Source organism: Ursus maritimus, unplaced genomic scaffold, assembly GCF_017311325.1.
Source record: "Ursus maritimus isolate PB19 unplaced genomic scaffold, ASM1731132v1 scaffold_2, whole genome shotgun sequence".
Taxonomy (NCBI): domain Eukaryota; kingdom Metazoa; phylum Chordata; class Mammalia; order Carnivora; family Ursidae; genus Ursus; species Ursus maritimus.
The window spans coordinates 30,320,075-30,337,252 of record NW_024424452.1 but is presented as its reverse complement, the minus strand read 5'-3'; the positions used below and the strand labels follow the sequence as shown (position 1 = coordinate 30,337,252).

General features: G+C 50.7%; 1 protein-coding gene across 6 annotated transcripts in view; it reads left to right on the top strand.

The window, feature by feature from the left end:
• The window catches only part of CLEC16A (C-type lectin domain containing 16A), a 201,126-nt gene that overhangs the window by 36,183 nt on the left and 147,765 nt on the right, over positions 1-17,178 (top strand). For 5 of the 6 annotated variants that reach the window (XR_005836075.1, XM_040635323.1, XM_040635325.1 and 2 more), the window contains exon 10: positions 13,555-13,786. Coding sequence is in view for 5 of the 6 variants with exons in the window: in XM_040635323.1 (XP_040491257.1) it covers positions 13,555-13,786 (232 nt within the window). In the remaining variant the exon portion in view is untranslated. The remainder of the gene's footprint in view (positions 1-13,554; positions 13,787-17,178) is intronic. The other variant, XM_040635324.1, reaches the window with a different exon arrangement.

Sequence of the window (17,178 nt, the reverse complement as noted above, 5' to 3'; positions counted from 1 at the left end):
CTGCTTCCGGGTATCGCCTTTCCCTGGGTGCAGAATCGAACTTTGTTGTGTTCGGATGACTGCACTTGAAACTTGGGCAGAGTGGAGGTGAACCCCATTTATGACTTGGTTGACAATAGTCCTGGTAAGATTCACCTTCCTTCCCTCTGAGCAAGAACGGTCTCCTATTGTTTCCTGCCTAACTCGGATGTGGTTTGATCATGCTTGTTTTAAGTTTCTTGATCTTTTTTAACCTACTTTCTCCTTCCCGTAATTTGTAGATAAGTTACTGGTATTGCTTCATTTTTACCAGCAGACCTTTCACAAAACCAAACCAAAATTGAAGAGAGAGAAGCAGAGGGAAGAGCAGAGTTATTTGAAAAGTCTGTAATTTAGGGTTAAATTCAAAACACATCAGCATGGTTAGGTAAATGTCTAATTGAAATTCATCTGTGCATTAAAATCATATGGTTCCTGCTAAGGGCCAGTTTGCTATAATTCTGATGCAGAGCAGATCCTGTTTCTTGTTGAGGGAAATAGAAAAAGAGAACACTAATCCTGAAACTGCTAACGTCTCGTTATTTTTGCAACATGAACATATAGATGAGATTATGGGATATGCATCGTTACCTACAGGTGCTTTTTTTTTTTTTTTTTTTTAAAGGGCCTGTTTTTGTCCTCCACTTCTGTGGAATAGTTTCCTCCGTTTTCCACTCATTCAGTCCGTTTCTGAAGCAGAGACGCCGTGGTGCACAGGGAAGACATGACCCCTGGCCTCACTGGGCTTCCCAGGCCGGAGGGGGCCGTGTCTTGGAGATGCTGGCGTCACCTGTGCCATCATGGGCTTGCTGGAGATGCTCAGGGGTGCTCACTGCAGGAACGAGCAACTCGATGGATGAACTGGGGGTCGGGTCACAAGGGCTCTCGTGATGTTCTTAATGACTCTGAAAACAGAAATAGCTTCAGAGCCTAACCCTCACATGCCGTCTTCTCTTTGCTCTGCGGCAGGCTTTTGGGAGGGAGTGTTAGAGCAGGTTGCTTTTCGTACTCTTCTGCTTCTTGCCTTAAGGGACAGTCTAGTGGAGTGGACTCTGGAGTTAGGCTGCCCAGCCCACCCAAGTCCTGGTTCCTGGTTTCACTAGGTATGCCCCAGGGCAAGTTAGTCTACCTCCCCAGGCCTCCGTTTCCTCCCTTCTCCGCTTAGAATAAAGGACATGGGCCTGCATAGAGGATTAAATGCAGGGTAGAGTGCTTCTGCTAAAGCTTAGTGCACATCAAGACCTAAATATTAGATGTTATCAGTACAACTATCTTAGTTTCTGAAGCCACGCAGCAATCCCGTGTTCCCTACTTGGGACCTCCCTTCTTGGGATGATTAAGGTAGAGGCACACTTAGAACACCCCTTAGGGAGGTGCCTTATGACAAGGCACAAAGACACCGAGGGCCGGGTGTTAGCAACAATGATGACAATGATAGCACTAACAGTTAAGTGTTGCTGTTTGGTGGCAGTGGGCTGAGCTCTGCATTCCTGGCTCTGCAACTCAGCCAGCCCCAGATTCGATCTCTGGAAAGTGCAAATGCTTAACCAGCTTATATGTGTTCCTGTGGTTGGATGGTTGTGAATTCAGAATGGGGACTGAGAATCCTGGGGCAGAATAGGCTTGTTTGTCCCAAAATGAGGATGTCGACCACCCCTCTATAGGCACCAGTTCAGCCAGTTGCAGTGGTCTCCAGGTGATTCTCTCGGGATCCCAAAGAATGCGGGAGTGCACAGCTAAAATGTTAGCTGCCAGTTCTCTGCATGACATCTGTCTTCCTGGGAGCTGGGTCAGCTGCTAGCAGAACACTCATCGGGTCGTGGCATATGGAGCCAGCAGCTGAAAAACTAGCAGTCTGACTCCTCCGGCTTCCATGTCTGCAGAAGCAGAGCACTGGTCGTTGGCTTGGGTCCCCTGATCACTGTTGCAGGGCTGTCTTTGCAAACCAGGCTTGAATCAGACGTCAGCCGGGCCTTCTGCATATTGAATGCATCACACAGAGTAACTCCGTTTGCAGCCCGAATTAGAGTCCCACTGAATCTTTCAGTGACCCTGACCTTACTCATGATCCCTGGCTAATCAATGCTGCTTCTGAAGCGCACACATTGTTCTTCCTGAAAGTGGTAAGAGGCTTCTGGGAGACGGCTGATGGTGCACACCGAAGGGAAAGACAGACCGCTATAAATCAAGGGCCTTAATTGGCACAGATACAAACATTCCCACAAAAGAATTCAAACTCACTGTGTATTCTTCCTTTCTTGCGGGGCTGTTGTGGTCTGTCCCCTCATCCCTGAATGGAATGCTAGGTCCCTGTCACCACCGGTGCCCGCAGAAGTAGTGAGCGTGGCGGTACTGATTCATGCGTAAGAGGATGTGACAGAATCAAAGAGAATCCAGAGTGTAGCACCTTCCATTTACCGAGTAGGGTGCTGTCGTGAATGGGAGACCTCTTAGAAGCAGTCACCTCTTCCTTTCTCCTGTGCAGGTGGGGCTGGACAGTTGACGGAAGTCCCATAGTATGGAGGCTCACGGGGGAATAGCCTTTAGCCAGCGCTGTGGCTGACCACCTGGGGACCAGGGAGGCTGCCTCTGGTCCAGTGAGCCCGAGAAGGGCCAGGGGTTCTTGGAATGGCCATATATGGGAGGAGCCAGCAGGGAAAAGCAGAGTGGGTAAAGTGGGGGTGAGGTAGGGGTGGAGAAGATTCCGTGGCTTGGACCCTAGCTGTCTTTTCTGCAATTGCCGGGCAGCATGACACAGAGTGGGCTGGGGTGGCCCCAAGGCTGGGGACTGCTTGCCCCCTGGTGTGCGGTATTATCATCCTCCCCCTCACCCTCCCCAATGTTGAATGGGGACCGTCCCTAGCCTGCATTGAGCCATTGGTGAATTCTTCCAGGTTTCTGTGAAAATTCAGAAAATCGGGGGTGGGGATGGAAAAATGAGGCACCCAGTACTTCTGGTGTCTCTGTCCTGGGACTTGGATAGTTTTTATCAGCCGCCTGGCCTCTGTGGGCATTTGAGTTTTTTCTTTTTTCTTTTTCTTTTCTTTTTTTTTTTAAGATTTTATTTATTTATTTGACAGAGACAGCAGTGAGAGAGGGAACACAAGCAAGGGGAGTGGGAGAGGAAGAAGCAGGCTCCCAGCGGAAGAGCCTAATGTGGGGCTCGATCCCAGAACGTCGTGATCACGCCCTGAGCCGAAGGCAGACGCTTAACAACTGTGCCACCCAGGCGCCCCGGCATTTGAGTTTTTAAACAAGACTCTGAGTTTCTTGAAGCCCGGTCAGAATTACTTATTTATCTATTTGACAAATGATTATTGGACAGGTACCACACACTGTTCTAGGCACGCTGGTGCAGTAGGGAACAAAACAAAGACCCCAGACCTCCCTGAACTTCTGTCATAATGGGAAGAGAGCGGAACAATGAAACTATTAGTAAACATTGTAGCATGTTAGAACGTGAGAAGTGCTTTAGAAAAGCGATAGTAGTAAAGCAGAGAAGGGAGAAAGGGCAGCTCCAAGAGGCTTGAGCGGGGTGCAGTTCTCCATAGAGTGGCTAGGGTAGGGCTCATTGGGAAGATGACAGTTGAGCATAGATGTGAAGGAAGTGAAGGGAGTGAGTCATGTAGATTTCTGCAGGAAAAGCACTTTGGCCAGAAAGAGCAGTCAGTGCAAAGGCCCTGAGGCAGGAGTGTGCCTGGTTTGTCAGGAACAGCAGGGTGCAGCATGGCAAGGCAGAGTGTAGTAGGGTGAGGTCAGTGAGGAACAAGCTTCTGAGGCATGTGGTGCCTTGGGAGCCATTGGGAGACTCCAGAGTTCAGATGAGGAGAAATGGAAGCATCGTAACCTTTGTGTCCCCAGGGTTTAGAATGGCTCCTGCAATAAACGTCAGGTCTTGAAATAACAAATCTCCATGAGGGAATTGAACACCTTGTCTGTAATGAGCCAAGGAGATCCAGTCTTGGTCCGTGTTGGAGTCCTCCTACCGGAAAACTTGGTTTTGCTCAGGGTGCTTTGTCTGATGGGAGGCTGGGGGGCCGCACAGGGGTGAGAAAGGGACACTCCGTTCACTTCCCTCTCCGATGCTCCAGTGGTTTAATGACTGTGAGCCAAGGAGTGGTGTGAATCAACTCACTGCCCAACTGAAGACGACAAACGAAGCAGGTGGACATAACTCGAATCCCGGGAGACAGATTGACTGCCTGCTGACCACTTGCTGTGATGCTCATAACCTTACCCCAGAGGACCCTGCTGGAAACCTCCAGCTTCATGAAAAAGAGAAGGGAAGAGAACGCTACAGGGCTTTATTGGCTCACACGATATTGCCCTGGTCCCACTACCGCGATGGGTCATTCCCCCATAAAAGCAGTGCCCCTCTGTTCAGCACTTCCTGTGTGCCAGGCTGGATGGCTTGCTCACCCCTCTTCCCCCTCCCACATGTGTTTCTGGAGCACCCACACGTTCCAGGCAGGCACTGTGCTGGCCTTGGGATACAGGACGAATGAGACAAACGAGGTCCCTCTCCTGACGTTCTGGTAGGGGGAAACAGACAGTATTAAGCATGTCAACACAGATTGAAGATTTAGATCTGGGAAGAAACAGAAACCAGTTTTGGAAGAGGAAGGTGAGCGAAGGCCTCCCGGAGGAGGTGGCCTTGTTGGGTTGGAGGACTGAAGGGTGAAGAGCTGAGTTGGGGGTTGAGGGGGGCGGAGGACGGGTTGTGACGGGCAAGGCGTGGAAAATGGTGAATCAGACACCTTTGTGGGCATGAGCTGGCTGGCTAGGATCAGAAGAGGGGCCACTACGCAGGAAATACTGGGTCAGTGGGAGACGGGGGTGTTTCTCATCTTGTTCATCTCCTCTGACGTCTCTTTTTAGGTTTCTGATAACCTAGAGTGTGGTGGTATTTTCATCACATTCTGTGCATGAGCTAGACGCCACCCCCAGACCTTAGGTGATCATCCTGTCCTCCCCCAGTGCCTGGGGATGGCAGGTGTCCAGCCCCAGACTCCCATGCTGCTTCTGTTTCATGCCCTCTGTCACCGTCTACAGTGATAGTCACTCCCAGTTTAGCATGACATGTGGGCTTCTGGGCCAAATGTTTGGGGTAACTGGGAGTTCCCAGTATCCCACAGTTAGTTCTTTCTAGAGAATAACAGTAAAACACTGGCCTGAGGAAATATGCCGCAAGTGTTTGGTGTGTTGTCGTTTACTGAAAGAGTGTATTTAGGGGCGCCTGGGTGGCACAGCGGTTAAGCATCTGCCTTCGGCTCAGGGCGTGATCCTGGCGTTATGGGATCAAGCCCTGCATCAGGCTCCTCCGCTATGAGCCTGTTTCTTCCTCTCCCACTCCCCCTGCTTGTGTTCCCTCTCTCGCTGGCTGTCTCTATCTCTGTCGAATAAATAAATAAAATCTTTAAAAAAAAAAGAAAGAGTGTATTTAGTTTTGCATAAGCCTTGAACACACCTCTTCCATCCTAAGTATCTTGCAATTAATTTCTCCCCCAGCACTCATTAGCTTGCATGCCAGGCACAGCACTGGAGGGACAGACCAGGCAGCACTAGGTGTTGAGAGGGACAGAAACGATGGCTTGGGGATGAGATGAGGCTGGTCTCTTGCAGGCTTGGGAGCACCTCAGACCTTGCTTTCTAGGCAGCCCCAGCACCGTCTTGCTGTTACCTGCTGCTTCTCACACGATCATGGTGCCTGGTGTGTGTGCAGTGCGAGTCCTTGGAGCTCTGGGATCATTCTGGTGCCAGACTGATGGGCATCTCTTTGGGTTTTGCCTCTGCAGCTGTAACACTCCCTGATAATTGGCCAGTTCACGGAGAAGAATGCCACCCTCCTCTTGTTAACGGAAGCGGCCCGTTACCTCTTTCACGCTTCTCCCGATGGGTTCTATTTTCCCCCTTAACATTTGGCAGCATTGTCCAGTTGCCTCTCTGATGTGGTCGCAGCTGTGCGTTCTGGCCATGCGTTGGCCTCAGTTCAGCAGCCTTGTGTTACGCAGGGTTCGGCATGGGCACATGCGCCCAGGGATCAGTCTGGCCTTTATGCTCGCTGATGTTTGCTTGCTGATCCCCACCTTCTGGAATGAGAAGAGGCTCGCTCTGCAGCGGTTATCAGCCCAGCTTCCCTTCACAGCCGGTTGCAAAGCCACGGGCTGTTGGTTATGGTTGGTACAGGCCTGGGTCACCGCGACCCCCTATGACATTTGGAGCCCTGTGTATACGAGACCAAGTGGGGAATCATGACACATTGTGGGTGGCCGTTACGATGGTCAGGTCAGGAGGCTTCCTAGTGAGTGGTATGTCAGCCGTCCCTGAGCTTTTGCAGCATGGGTCCACCTGCTGCTCTGATTAGCCTGACTGGGGCCTGGCTGGGCCCTTACGTCGGCCCTGCAGGAGGCTGGCCCCATGTTGTCAGGCTTGCCAAGTGCTCGTTGAAGGGGGTGAGTGCTGGAGCAGTGCTGCAGAGTTGTCAGGGCTGTGGGCACTGAAGCCAGACTCCCTGGATCCAAATCCTGGCTCTGGCGCTGGCTCTGCTGAGCGGGTGACCTTGGGCCAGAACTTTGCCCTCTGCAGCTCCCACCCTCCCCTAGTCGGCTGTTGGAGGATAAAGCGAGTCAGTGCATGTAGAGTGCTCACAGCAGCACTGGGCACATTTCTGTTGCCCACTGGACATTAGTGATGGTCGTTAGTACCCGGAAGCATGTAATAAGGAGGTGTGCTACCTTTGGGCACCTCACAGCAGCCCTGTGGGGGAAATGCTGCTGTGAGGCCTGTTTGGTGCCTGTGGGAACTGAGGCCCTGGGAGAAGTTGGTGAGCGGTGGGACACTGAGTCTGGGCGCTGGCTGCCCCAGCATCCCTGCGGATCCCACCCGGCCTTTGTGCTGCACGCTCTGCCAGTCCCGGCCCCGAGGCTAGAGGCTGGGGAGGCTGGCCAGGGGCCCAGGAGCGCTTTGGGGACGCTGAGTATAGCCCACTAACAAACCAGAAAGCCAGCGAGCAGAAAGTTTGTAGGAGCTAGGGAGCCAGATTTTTTTTTTTTTTTAAAGATTTTTATTTATTTATTTGACAGAGATAGAGACAGCCAGCGAGAGAGGGAACACAAGCAGGGGGAGTGGGAGAGGAAGAAGCAGGCTCATAGCAGAAGAGCCTGATGTGGGGCTCGATCCCATAACGCCGGGATCACGCCCTGAGCCGAAGGCAGACGCTTAACCGCTGTGCCACCCAGGCGCCCCGGGAGCCAGATTTAAAACAGCATGTGATTGCTTTTTAGAAGTTAGCCCCTCCCCTGGCATCTTTTCCACCCCAGTGATCCCTCTGGGCTCGAAGGTGACAAAGTATTTCTAGAGCGCCTCTCTGTGGCAGGTATCGTGCCAGGCGTATTTGCATTCGGGATCTCATTTTAGCTCTGTGGCCGCGTGTGGCGGAGCTGCTGTTGTCTCTCTTTTACTCATGGGGAGACTGAGGCTCATTTGGTCAGGGGCCCTGGACCTGTGAGAGTGAGGTTGGACTTGGGTCTGCCCATACATTGGGCATGTTTCTGTTAGTGTGGCTGGCCTCCTTTCTTAGGGGGAAGACCTTGCTCCTAGTTCTCAAATGCCTTACCAGAGCTGTTTGAACAAAAGGATTCTAGTTGGTTCCTCAGAAGGTGAGCAGGTTAGGCCTGGCAGAGCCTGAAAGGTGAGCTTTCCTAGATCCTTGCGATAGCTCCTACAGAGCCAGACACGGGGGCCACGTCACCTGTCCTAGCCCGTATCCGCCCCCTCTAGCCACCAGCTGCTTCTTCCCGGAGCGGCCTGCCTGCTGTCCCTACGCTGCTTTTCCAGGCCACTCCTTTTCCCTTCCCCACCGAACCACTGAGTAGGTACAAAGAAACGCACTCAGCAGGTTGGATCTACCAGGTACAGAGGCAGGGGTACCCTGACAACTCTCCCCAGGCCATGAGCACTGTGAACTCCCATCAGGAGCCGGTGACTGGAGGGGCCATCCAGCTGGCCCAGCACCACCCCCTGACTTCTTGTGTGCCTGCCGCTCCCTGGGGGGCTGGCCAAGCACATTGTGTCCCGGAGCACCGCTGTAGTCACCAGGCACACCAGCTCCAGTGACCCTGGCCTTGACAGAAATAAAGGGTGAATGGCCAGAGCTCTGAGCTGGCCTTCCTACCATTCTCCTCTCTTCCCAAGTGTTCTGGTGAACTCCTGCTACCATTCAAGACTTGGACCAGTCATTTCCTTCTCGGTGAAGCCCTCCTGCGCTTCCGCCTCCCCTGCCTGGCATAGTTCCTCACTCCTTCCTCTGTGCCCCCGGTGTCCACGTGGACACGCGGCAGACCGCTGCCTGCTCCTGGTGTTCAGTTTGGTGCAGTGAGTGAGGTCAGGCCTCTGGTGACTGCTGTGAATCCAGTCTTCACACTTGTCTCAGTTGTTTCTAGCTTGTATTTAGGGCACTTGGACACTCTGATTTCATTGAAAACTCTGTAGGTAAATGTTTTTTACCTATAGGGATGATGTAAATCAAGTGCAGTGATCTTAGGGTGTCAGTGGCTTTGTGCTTACTATTACATTTGTGTAACTTAGGGCAAGATGGAGATATTTCTGGTAGCTCGTCCTCAGTCTCTAACGCCACGCCCTTTCTAAAGGTGCCTTTTTAAAAAATTGTAAAATACATAAAAAAATAATGGATTACCTATTTTTTTTTTAAAGATTTTATTTATTTGACAGAGATAGAGCCAGCGAGAGAGGGAACACAAGCAGGGGGAGTGGGAGAGGAAGAAGCGGGCTCATAGCAGAAGAGCCTGATGTGGGGCTCGATCCCAGATCGCCGGGATCACGCCCTGAGCCGAAGGCAGACGCCTAACTGCTGTGCCACCCAGGCGCCCGTGGATTACCTATTTTTAAGTATATAGTTCAGTGGCATTAGGTGCTTGCTTTAAAGCTACTCTTTACATTTAAGTGGCATTGGTAATACTTTCTTGGGGTACAAGGACTCGATGACGTAGAAACAACTAGAGGAGAAAGTGAAAGTTCCCCCAACCTCACTGTCTTCTCTAGAAGGGACTGCTATTTGGAGCGTGTGTAGCCCTCCAGACCTTGCTGTGTGCACTGTCACACACAGATCTCTCCACACAGGACAACACGATACAGATGGATATGTTTTTATTGATGATTTGTTTTTATTTATTTATTTATTTATTTATTTATTTATTTTTAAAGATTTTATTTATTTATTTATTTGACAGAGAGAGAGAGAGACAGCGAGAGAGGGAACACAAGCAGGGGCAGAGGGAGAGGGAGAAGCAGGCGTCCTGCTGAGCAGGGAGCCTGATGTGGGGCTCGATCCCAGACCCTGGGATCATGACCTGAGCCGAAGGCAGACGCTTAACGATGGAGCCACCCAGGCGCCCCGATAATTTTGTTTTTTAAATTGTAAATGGAAACCTGGGTGGGTTGCCGATTGCAGCTTGCTTTTCCATGTGATATCTGTATGTGGCCTTTCTGGGGGGGGTGCCCCCAGACCTAACAGAGGGTGTTCTGTTTGACATCTGGCGCATTAGCGGTGCTGCTGCTTCTTGTGCGTCCAGTGCTTGGGCCTTAGGTGTTTATGTCCTTCTTCCTGACCCCTTGCCCCAGACACCTGTTGCTGTCTGTGCAGAGCCGGCTCTCAAATCCCACAGCCCCGAAAGACCTTAGTTACTGCCAACCCCTGGCGAGTCACCTTCTGGAGTATTTAACTTTTAAACAAGGATGGAAGCCTTAGGGTGGAGGAGTAGAGACTAGAGTAAGGTATTGTTAACTAGCAGGCAGAAGCAGATACTTTAGGGAGCAGTTCGGCTGTTGGGTGACCCCTGTAATCGCGTTGCTGGCCTTCCACTGGCTCTGACCACAGGAGCCAGGCTAAATGCCTAGCCCTAGAGCCCAGGGGTCTCCTGCTACATCCCCTGGTTGGGTAACTGGCTGAATCTGTGCCCCATATCTTCACGCTCCTCTTGCAGCTCAGGCTCCAGGTCCCTGGGAGACGAGCCCTGGGCGAAACCTAAGCTTGTGGCATTCGGGAACTGTAGACCTGATTTGCAGAATACTTGTATGGCTCGCTTTATGAGAAGATAAACCCAAAGCCTCCTGATTTTTGACTCTGAAGTGAGCTGTTCCCCTTCTTTTGGTTAGTTTCATGGCCCTTGCTCTTGCCCTGTGCTAAATTTAGTCTCCCGAGGCTATCAGGCTCCCATTTTCTTCCGTCCCTCACTTTTCTGCTTTGTGGTTCTCTCTCTCACTTTGGGTACAGTATGGGCACACACAGCCATGCATTCACTCGGCAGCAGCCCACTGAGGCCCTGCCCTGCTCCAGGCTCCTGGTTGTGTGTTGAGAGCATAGCAGGGGCAGGGGTAAGGTGGATGGGCCCTTCTCCTGGGGGCTTTCCATTTGGACCATCTGAGATTGTCGACTATCACATGGAGATTCCTGGGAGGCCAGCAGCCGGGAGGCTCTTGACGGGAGCAGCAGGAACAGTCATGAATCTCTGTTCACATTTCCCAGCCAAGACCTGTCAGCTTCTCCATGGTAACTGCGGGGTTTTGATGCTATTAGTATTAAGAAAAATACAATCAGGCTTTTGAATATAAAAGGAAAAATAAACTCCAAAATTCTAATGTCCAAATGATCCCTGAGGAATTTTTTTTTAAAAAGTTAACATGCATACAGGATGAGACATTTCAAACCAAATGGAAAGGTCTAGAAATTAAAAAATTCAAGTGTGCCTGTGTGGGTGTGCACACACAGGACCACCTGCCTTCTCTATCCTGCAGAGATGAAATCCTGCGATATTCATAGGCCGCTTTCCAGGAAAAGCTGTTCACAGCATCATGTGTAGCCTTTGAAAAGCTTTACCTGCAGGGGCCCCCACTGAGCTTCCCCGCTCTTGCTTTTCCACCCTGGTACCGGTTGTATCTGCGCATGTAGGTACCAAAAGACCTGGGTCTCTGTAACATATACGTGGATTCCCATTCTATGCACAGACCGTAATTACCTAACCACTCCCCTCTTGATGGACATTTAGGTTATTTCCAGCTGTTCACTGGGTAGGTTGCATTTTAAAGGTTTGAAATTTCCCTAGTAAACATGTCCTCCTAATACCTGACCATCGAGAAAAGCAGATCCCTTTGGAAAGTTTTTAAATTTATTTTCACAGTTGACACTTATCTTTTTTTTTTTTTTTTTTTTTTTTTAAGGCAGGGAGAGGAAGTTGACTCTCCTATATTGTATGCTCACTGAAAGAACTTTTATATCCGTGATTACGTTTAGTTCTAGAAGGCCGGAATTATCTGCCCTGTGTTTTAGACAAGCACTCTTGATGCTCAGAGAGGCCCCACAGCTCATGGCAGGGTTCCGCTGGAGATCACACTGCTCTGAGCAGCCCTGGGCCTCACACACTGTTTCGCTTCCCTTTGTCCTGCCACTTCTGTACATCCGAGTTCATACAGAGCTCAGGGAGAGGGTTCTACATCCATCCACGTGAACTTTTGCTTAGACCTTCTAACTGGGTGATGTTTTGCTCTGCATTTATTCTCGGTTTTCTGTTTCGGAAAGCTTTGATTGCGTATGGCATACTCTAAGATTCACTGGGAGTTAAGTGGTGATCAGAGGAAGCAGTGACTTTATCTTGGGACCCTCATTTCGTGGGTTCGAGTCCTTCAGCAGAAGATGAGGGGGCTGTCCAGGGTGGCGTTCGATCATACCGCATCCTGGGTGGGCTCTGATGGATGCTGTCTGTCAAGTGCTGCACGCTCGGGGGCTCCCATCTCTGGGCTCCCGGCTGTTGGCGTCTGTAATGCGCTCTCTGCGTTTCCTCGGCAGTAGAATCCTATCTCAACGTATCTGTCATTTTTGTGGATGTGAATAATCCAAAGTGAATAAATAAAAATTAATGTTTGGATTTGGATGCTAATTTAACTTCCAATTAGGTTTTGTTTTGAGCGTTATTGAAATTAATCTGTGCTCCTTGAACACATTCCACTTATTGGCAAGGTATGGTGGCCCCCAGAGTACAGTTGGTGGTTGGTTGGGGATCAATTCAGAAGATGGATAAACCGTATCAAGATAATGGAAACGTTTTCTTTAAAACTTTTTGCTTTTTTAATGACAAAATGATATCTGGACATCATCCAGATCCTGAAAAGGGAAAAATACTTCAGTCAAAATCCTGCCCCAAACAAACCAGTTTTCTTTCTTTTCTCTCTCTTTTTTTTTCCCCTTCTAGACCCGGTCCATTTGCATGTAAATACTTTTTAAAGGGTGCTGAGCGGGGAAACTGAGTTTGAGCTCCTGATGGAGCACCCTTATTTCAGGAGGAACTTGGGCTTTAGGATTGGGCAAGCTTCAGTTCCAAGTCTGACTCTTGGCTCAGGAGCTGTGTGACAGCGGGCATGTCACTTTGTCCTTCGGAGCCTCTGTTTTCTTATCTGTAAAATGGGAGTGGCGATCCGTCTATCTCATGTTTATTGCCTGGACTGAGATACAACTCTGTTTCCCACAGGATGGGGCATGAGCCTCTGGCAGCACACAGGCATCTTTGATTTCTCTTAGAAAGCCTCCTGCTTTCTCAGGGAAGAACTTCTTACTTTGGGGCCATCCTCCTTCGGGGAGGAGCTTTGATTCCCTGCTGGCACTTGCGAAGCCCCCTTTCTAAAGAGCCAGCATTTGGCTATACACAGTATACCTTTTTCTTTTCTGTTACTTATTTTTACAACAGCAAGAAAACACTGGTGTTCCCTGCCCTGAAGCGGTATACAGTTTCTTTTAAAATAAATTTATTTAAGTTAGAAGTTAGGGGTGCCTGGGTGGCTCAGTTGGTTAAGCGGCCGTGTTTGGCTCAGGTCATGATCTTGGGGTCCTCGGATTGAGCCCCACTTTGGGCTCCCTTCTCAGCGGGGAGTCTGCTTCTTCCTCTCCCTCTGCCCCCCTGTGTGCTCGCTCACTCTCTCTCTCAAATAAATAAAATCTTAAAAAAAGGAAGTCAGTAACACCAGCATGCTGTACTTAAGTCCTAAATTGGGCGGATAGTATGTGGGTTTGAATCCCTGCTCTGCTGCCTCCTGGCTCTTGGACCTTCGGTGGGTCCTTTACCACCTCTGAGCCTCAGTTTTATCATCTGTAAAAGGGAGGGAAACAATAGGATGACCTCGGGGTCGTTGTCAAGTTCAAGTGAGATAATATGGTCAGAGCCCTTAGAACAGCATCTGGCACATGCAAAGTACCGTGAATGGGTTAACCAGAAGTGTGTTTCCAAACAAGCAGTGGCTTTTGGGAAGCACGTGGCTGGTGTTGGTAAAGTACAGAGTTTCTGACTTAGGGCGCCGGGCTTGTTTTGATGACTTAACAATGGTGGTGTTAATCGTAGTCCCGAAGACAAAGTAGGAGGTAGCCTTTTTCTGTTTCGGAAATAGGATTTCTTGGGGCAGCAACTCTCAGGCAGCTTGACGATAGCGTCTGGCGCGATTCCAAGGTTCCAATCCCTGTGTTGACTTCCCTAGGCCAAGCCCAGCATCCGGTGCTTCATTAAGCCCACCGAGACGCTAGAGCGCTCCCTCGAGATGAACAAGCACAAGGGCAAGAGGCGGGTGCAGAAGAGACCCAACTACAAAAACGTTGGGGAGGAAGACGAGGAGGAGAAGGGGCCCGCCGAGGATGCCCAGGAAGACGCTGAGAAGACTAAAGGTACTGAGGGTGGCTCAAAAGGCCTCAGGACGAGTGGGGAGAGTGAAGGTGAGTGCGCCCGCGAATGCCGCCCTGCCGCCTGTGCCGCAAGCCAGGCTGTCCCTTGTGTCTGGTCCCTGTTGTGTGTCCGTGGACACTTCTGTCCATTCCCGACGCCGCTGTACCTCATTCTGTGGACCCAGCCCTTCCCAGGCAGCTGTGGGCAGGCCGCCTGCAAGGCCTGCCCTCATCACACGGGTGACCCGGAGCAGGGTTCTTTACTCAGAGCCCCGTGCCTTCGTATCCCCATCAGTAAGAAGAGGCTACCAGAGAGCATTTACTTTGTTATCCTGAGAATTGAATGAGTGGATATGTGTGCCATGCTCGGAGCAGTGTCCTAAGCATTTGCTGCTCGTACTCCTCTCATCATGTTTATTGCAGGTGGTTATTCCCCGTCACCTGCGGTTCTGATTTTTGACATGAGTCATTATTTCCAGGGCGCTGCAGGGAGAAAACCCGTGTTTAATGAGATTACATGCCTTTAATACGATTATGTTTTTTTGGAATCAAATAAATCAAATCTCATCCCCTAGATTCTTAAATTAAGATTTGCCCAAAGTCCTGTCTGTTGAGAGTGAGGTACACCGGGGTTTGGTGCACACGTGCTCAAAAAGCAGAATCATTCAGTCCTCTTTTTGGTTCGTGTTGGGGATGATTCTGGTTTAATTTCCACCTTCCTCTGGCTTAGATGCTCACACTTTCTCGATCTGGAGAGCAGTGTCTGCTATGGAATGAGGCAGGCTTCAGCTTTGCAGGCTCTTGTGTCAGGGGCTGGGTGCACAGCCACACAGATGGGGTGTTTGGCCACAGCCCCGGGCACTTGGGGTGGGACAGGGGACAGGGTAAAAATGGGATGCGGGCTCTGCTTGCTGGACGTGAGCTCCCACCATGCCTCGTGGGACGGACATGGGCTGTCCTCAGCTCCCACTGTGGGCTGTCCTCCTGGGCCCCGGGGCTGGTCGTGGCTGCTCCAAAGCCAGCAGCTGTCATTGGCCCATCAGTCTGGTCTGCGTGAGTCCCTAGTCCGGGGGGGGTCTGAAGCTGGAAAATGGAGTAGCTGTAAATCAGTGACTGGGAACTCATTTGTTTTGGGGAGTTTGCTACGATTATGGAGCCAAAACCTGTCCCCTGTCCCCACCCTGCTGGCCCCATTCTGATTTCCCTGGCAGTTCTCAGGGAATGCCACGATCCCATTTTGATAAGTATAACCAAAGCATCTCTCTGGTGCCACCTGGCCCTCTTTTTAAGGCTGAGATCCCCAGCATGCTTTTATTTCTGTTTAAAGTGCACAGGAAGCATTTTGGCATCGGAATTCTGTTTGGCTCAGGACACGGATGCCAACAAGTATGACTTTGGTGGGGAGGTGAGGGGCAAGCGCAAGGTAAGCAAGCCATCTTAGTTGGCTTATTTGCATCTTTTTTCTTTTTCTCTCCTTTTTTTTAAACTCAGGAGAAAACTACACAAACCCTGGGGTTTAGTTGTCCTGTGGCCATACTGGGGGAAAGGAGGATTTCACCCCATTTTGTACTCTGTGTTCTTGACGATTTTGTTTGGAAAGATGCTACCTCTTTCATTCCAATCCTTTTAAGGGCTGCTCTCTAGCCAGGCCTGGCCATGACTAACCCTGGTGTGGACAGGGCAGGCTTGGCCGCAAACGCACAGTCAAGTGAGTCAGCCTGGCGGCCGGTCCTGGTATGCGGGGCTTCTGTGGTTCGGCCGGGCTGCTATTCCAGCTCACCGTTGGGATTTGGGTGATGACTCCCGAGATGCCAAGCCTGCCTGTCCTGTGCCGGGGGCAAGAGGAGAAACATTCACCAGCCTCCAAAACCCTGTGTTCCGAGTGCTTACTCAGCCAGATTGTACCAGACAGGGCCCCGGGATCTCCCCCAGAGGTTTGCTTGAACAGTTGATGCTGATGTTAGAGCTTAGTCGAACATGACTCTCAGCGACCCCTCCCCCCTTGACATTTTGGTGCCTTCCTATTTTCTCGAATACACATTAGTCATTCCAAAATATTATGGACCTGTCATCTTCCCACCCAGCTCAACATAAATAAATACAGCCCTCACTGGGCTGTCCAGCAGAGAGACACCTAACTGGGCCGCGGCAGCTTTTAGGTGAATGATGTCTTTGATCTCTTGGTTATTCTCAGGTTTAAGATGCAGCTGCTGGGTGTTCTCTCCTCAGACTGTGTTTGGGTGAACCGGTGCAGCTGGTAGCTCCCAGGACTTGGAAGGGTGTCAGGCCACGGTGTCAATATGGGAGATGCTAAGAGACGGGTTACCGGCTTTGCGGTCACGTCTAGGTTTATTGTGAGCCTTCAGTGGTCTCTCCATGCTCTGCACCTCAGTTTCCCCGTCTGGAAATTGAGTATAAAAAATGTAATTCATGTGGTGCTTTTTTTTTTTTTAATGAATATATATTAGGATTCTTGTGGTTGTAAGAGTTAGAAATTCAACTCAGACTGGCTTAAAGAGAGTGATTATTGTGCACGTCGCTGGACTGAGCAGGGCTGGCCCTGGGTGTAGATGGCCATCGGCAGTGCCCAGCTTGCATCCTGCCAACTTAGCCCCGAGTGGAGAAGGAGCTGCTCCTTCCCATCAGCTGCAGCTCTAGTCTGGGGGCCGATGCTCTGTGACTCGGATGGGCTGGCTCGCCCACTGCTGTAGGAGGGGTGTTCTGTGCCGACCGGCCAGGCTTGGGTCACTTGTTGATCCTATGATGATGACTCCCTCAGTAAAAACTAGGGTGTGTTCATCAGAAGAAGGGGGCACAGATGCTGAGCCAGCGGAAACAGCAGATGCTCTCCGAGAAAGCCGCAGTCTTTCTGTGTGCTCCTTATCTCCCTCGGGGCTGTTTGGATGTGGCCGTGTGCCTCTTCTCCCCTCCAGATCATTTTTTCTCTAGCGGGCTTCTCGCCCTGTCCCTGGATTTAGAGGCTCGTTGACATCCTCCTTGTAACAGACAGGCACCGGCGACTCTTGAGTGAAGAGATGCTGGCACCCATTCCCCCTCGCAAACCCTGCCATCCCCACGCTAGCGGGGAAGTCTGGCCTTCACAAGGCTGCAGAAAGCACAGGCGTAAAAAGGCGTGTGGTCACAAGTCACAATTTTGCCATGACCTGATTTAAATGTGGCATTAACATGCTCTTCTTCTACAAATGCAACCAGAATTCACACCTCCTCCACATTTAAGCCCAGACAAGGAAGTAGTGTGAAATGAGTGTGCGCCTCTGGACCCTCCCTCGGCTTCAGGTCCCAACTGAGGAGTGACTCATTCGGAAACCAAGAAAATCACAGGGCCCCTAACTTTGCAGAAATTACACACTAAAGGATAAAGAGGGGTACCCTAGTGCCCGTGGCCAAAGAAGTATTCACTCGATGCAAGTCAGTCTGAAAGG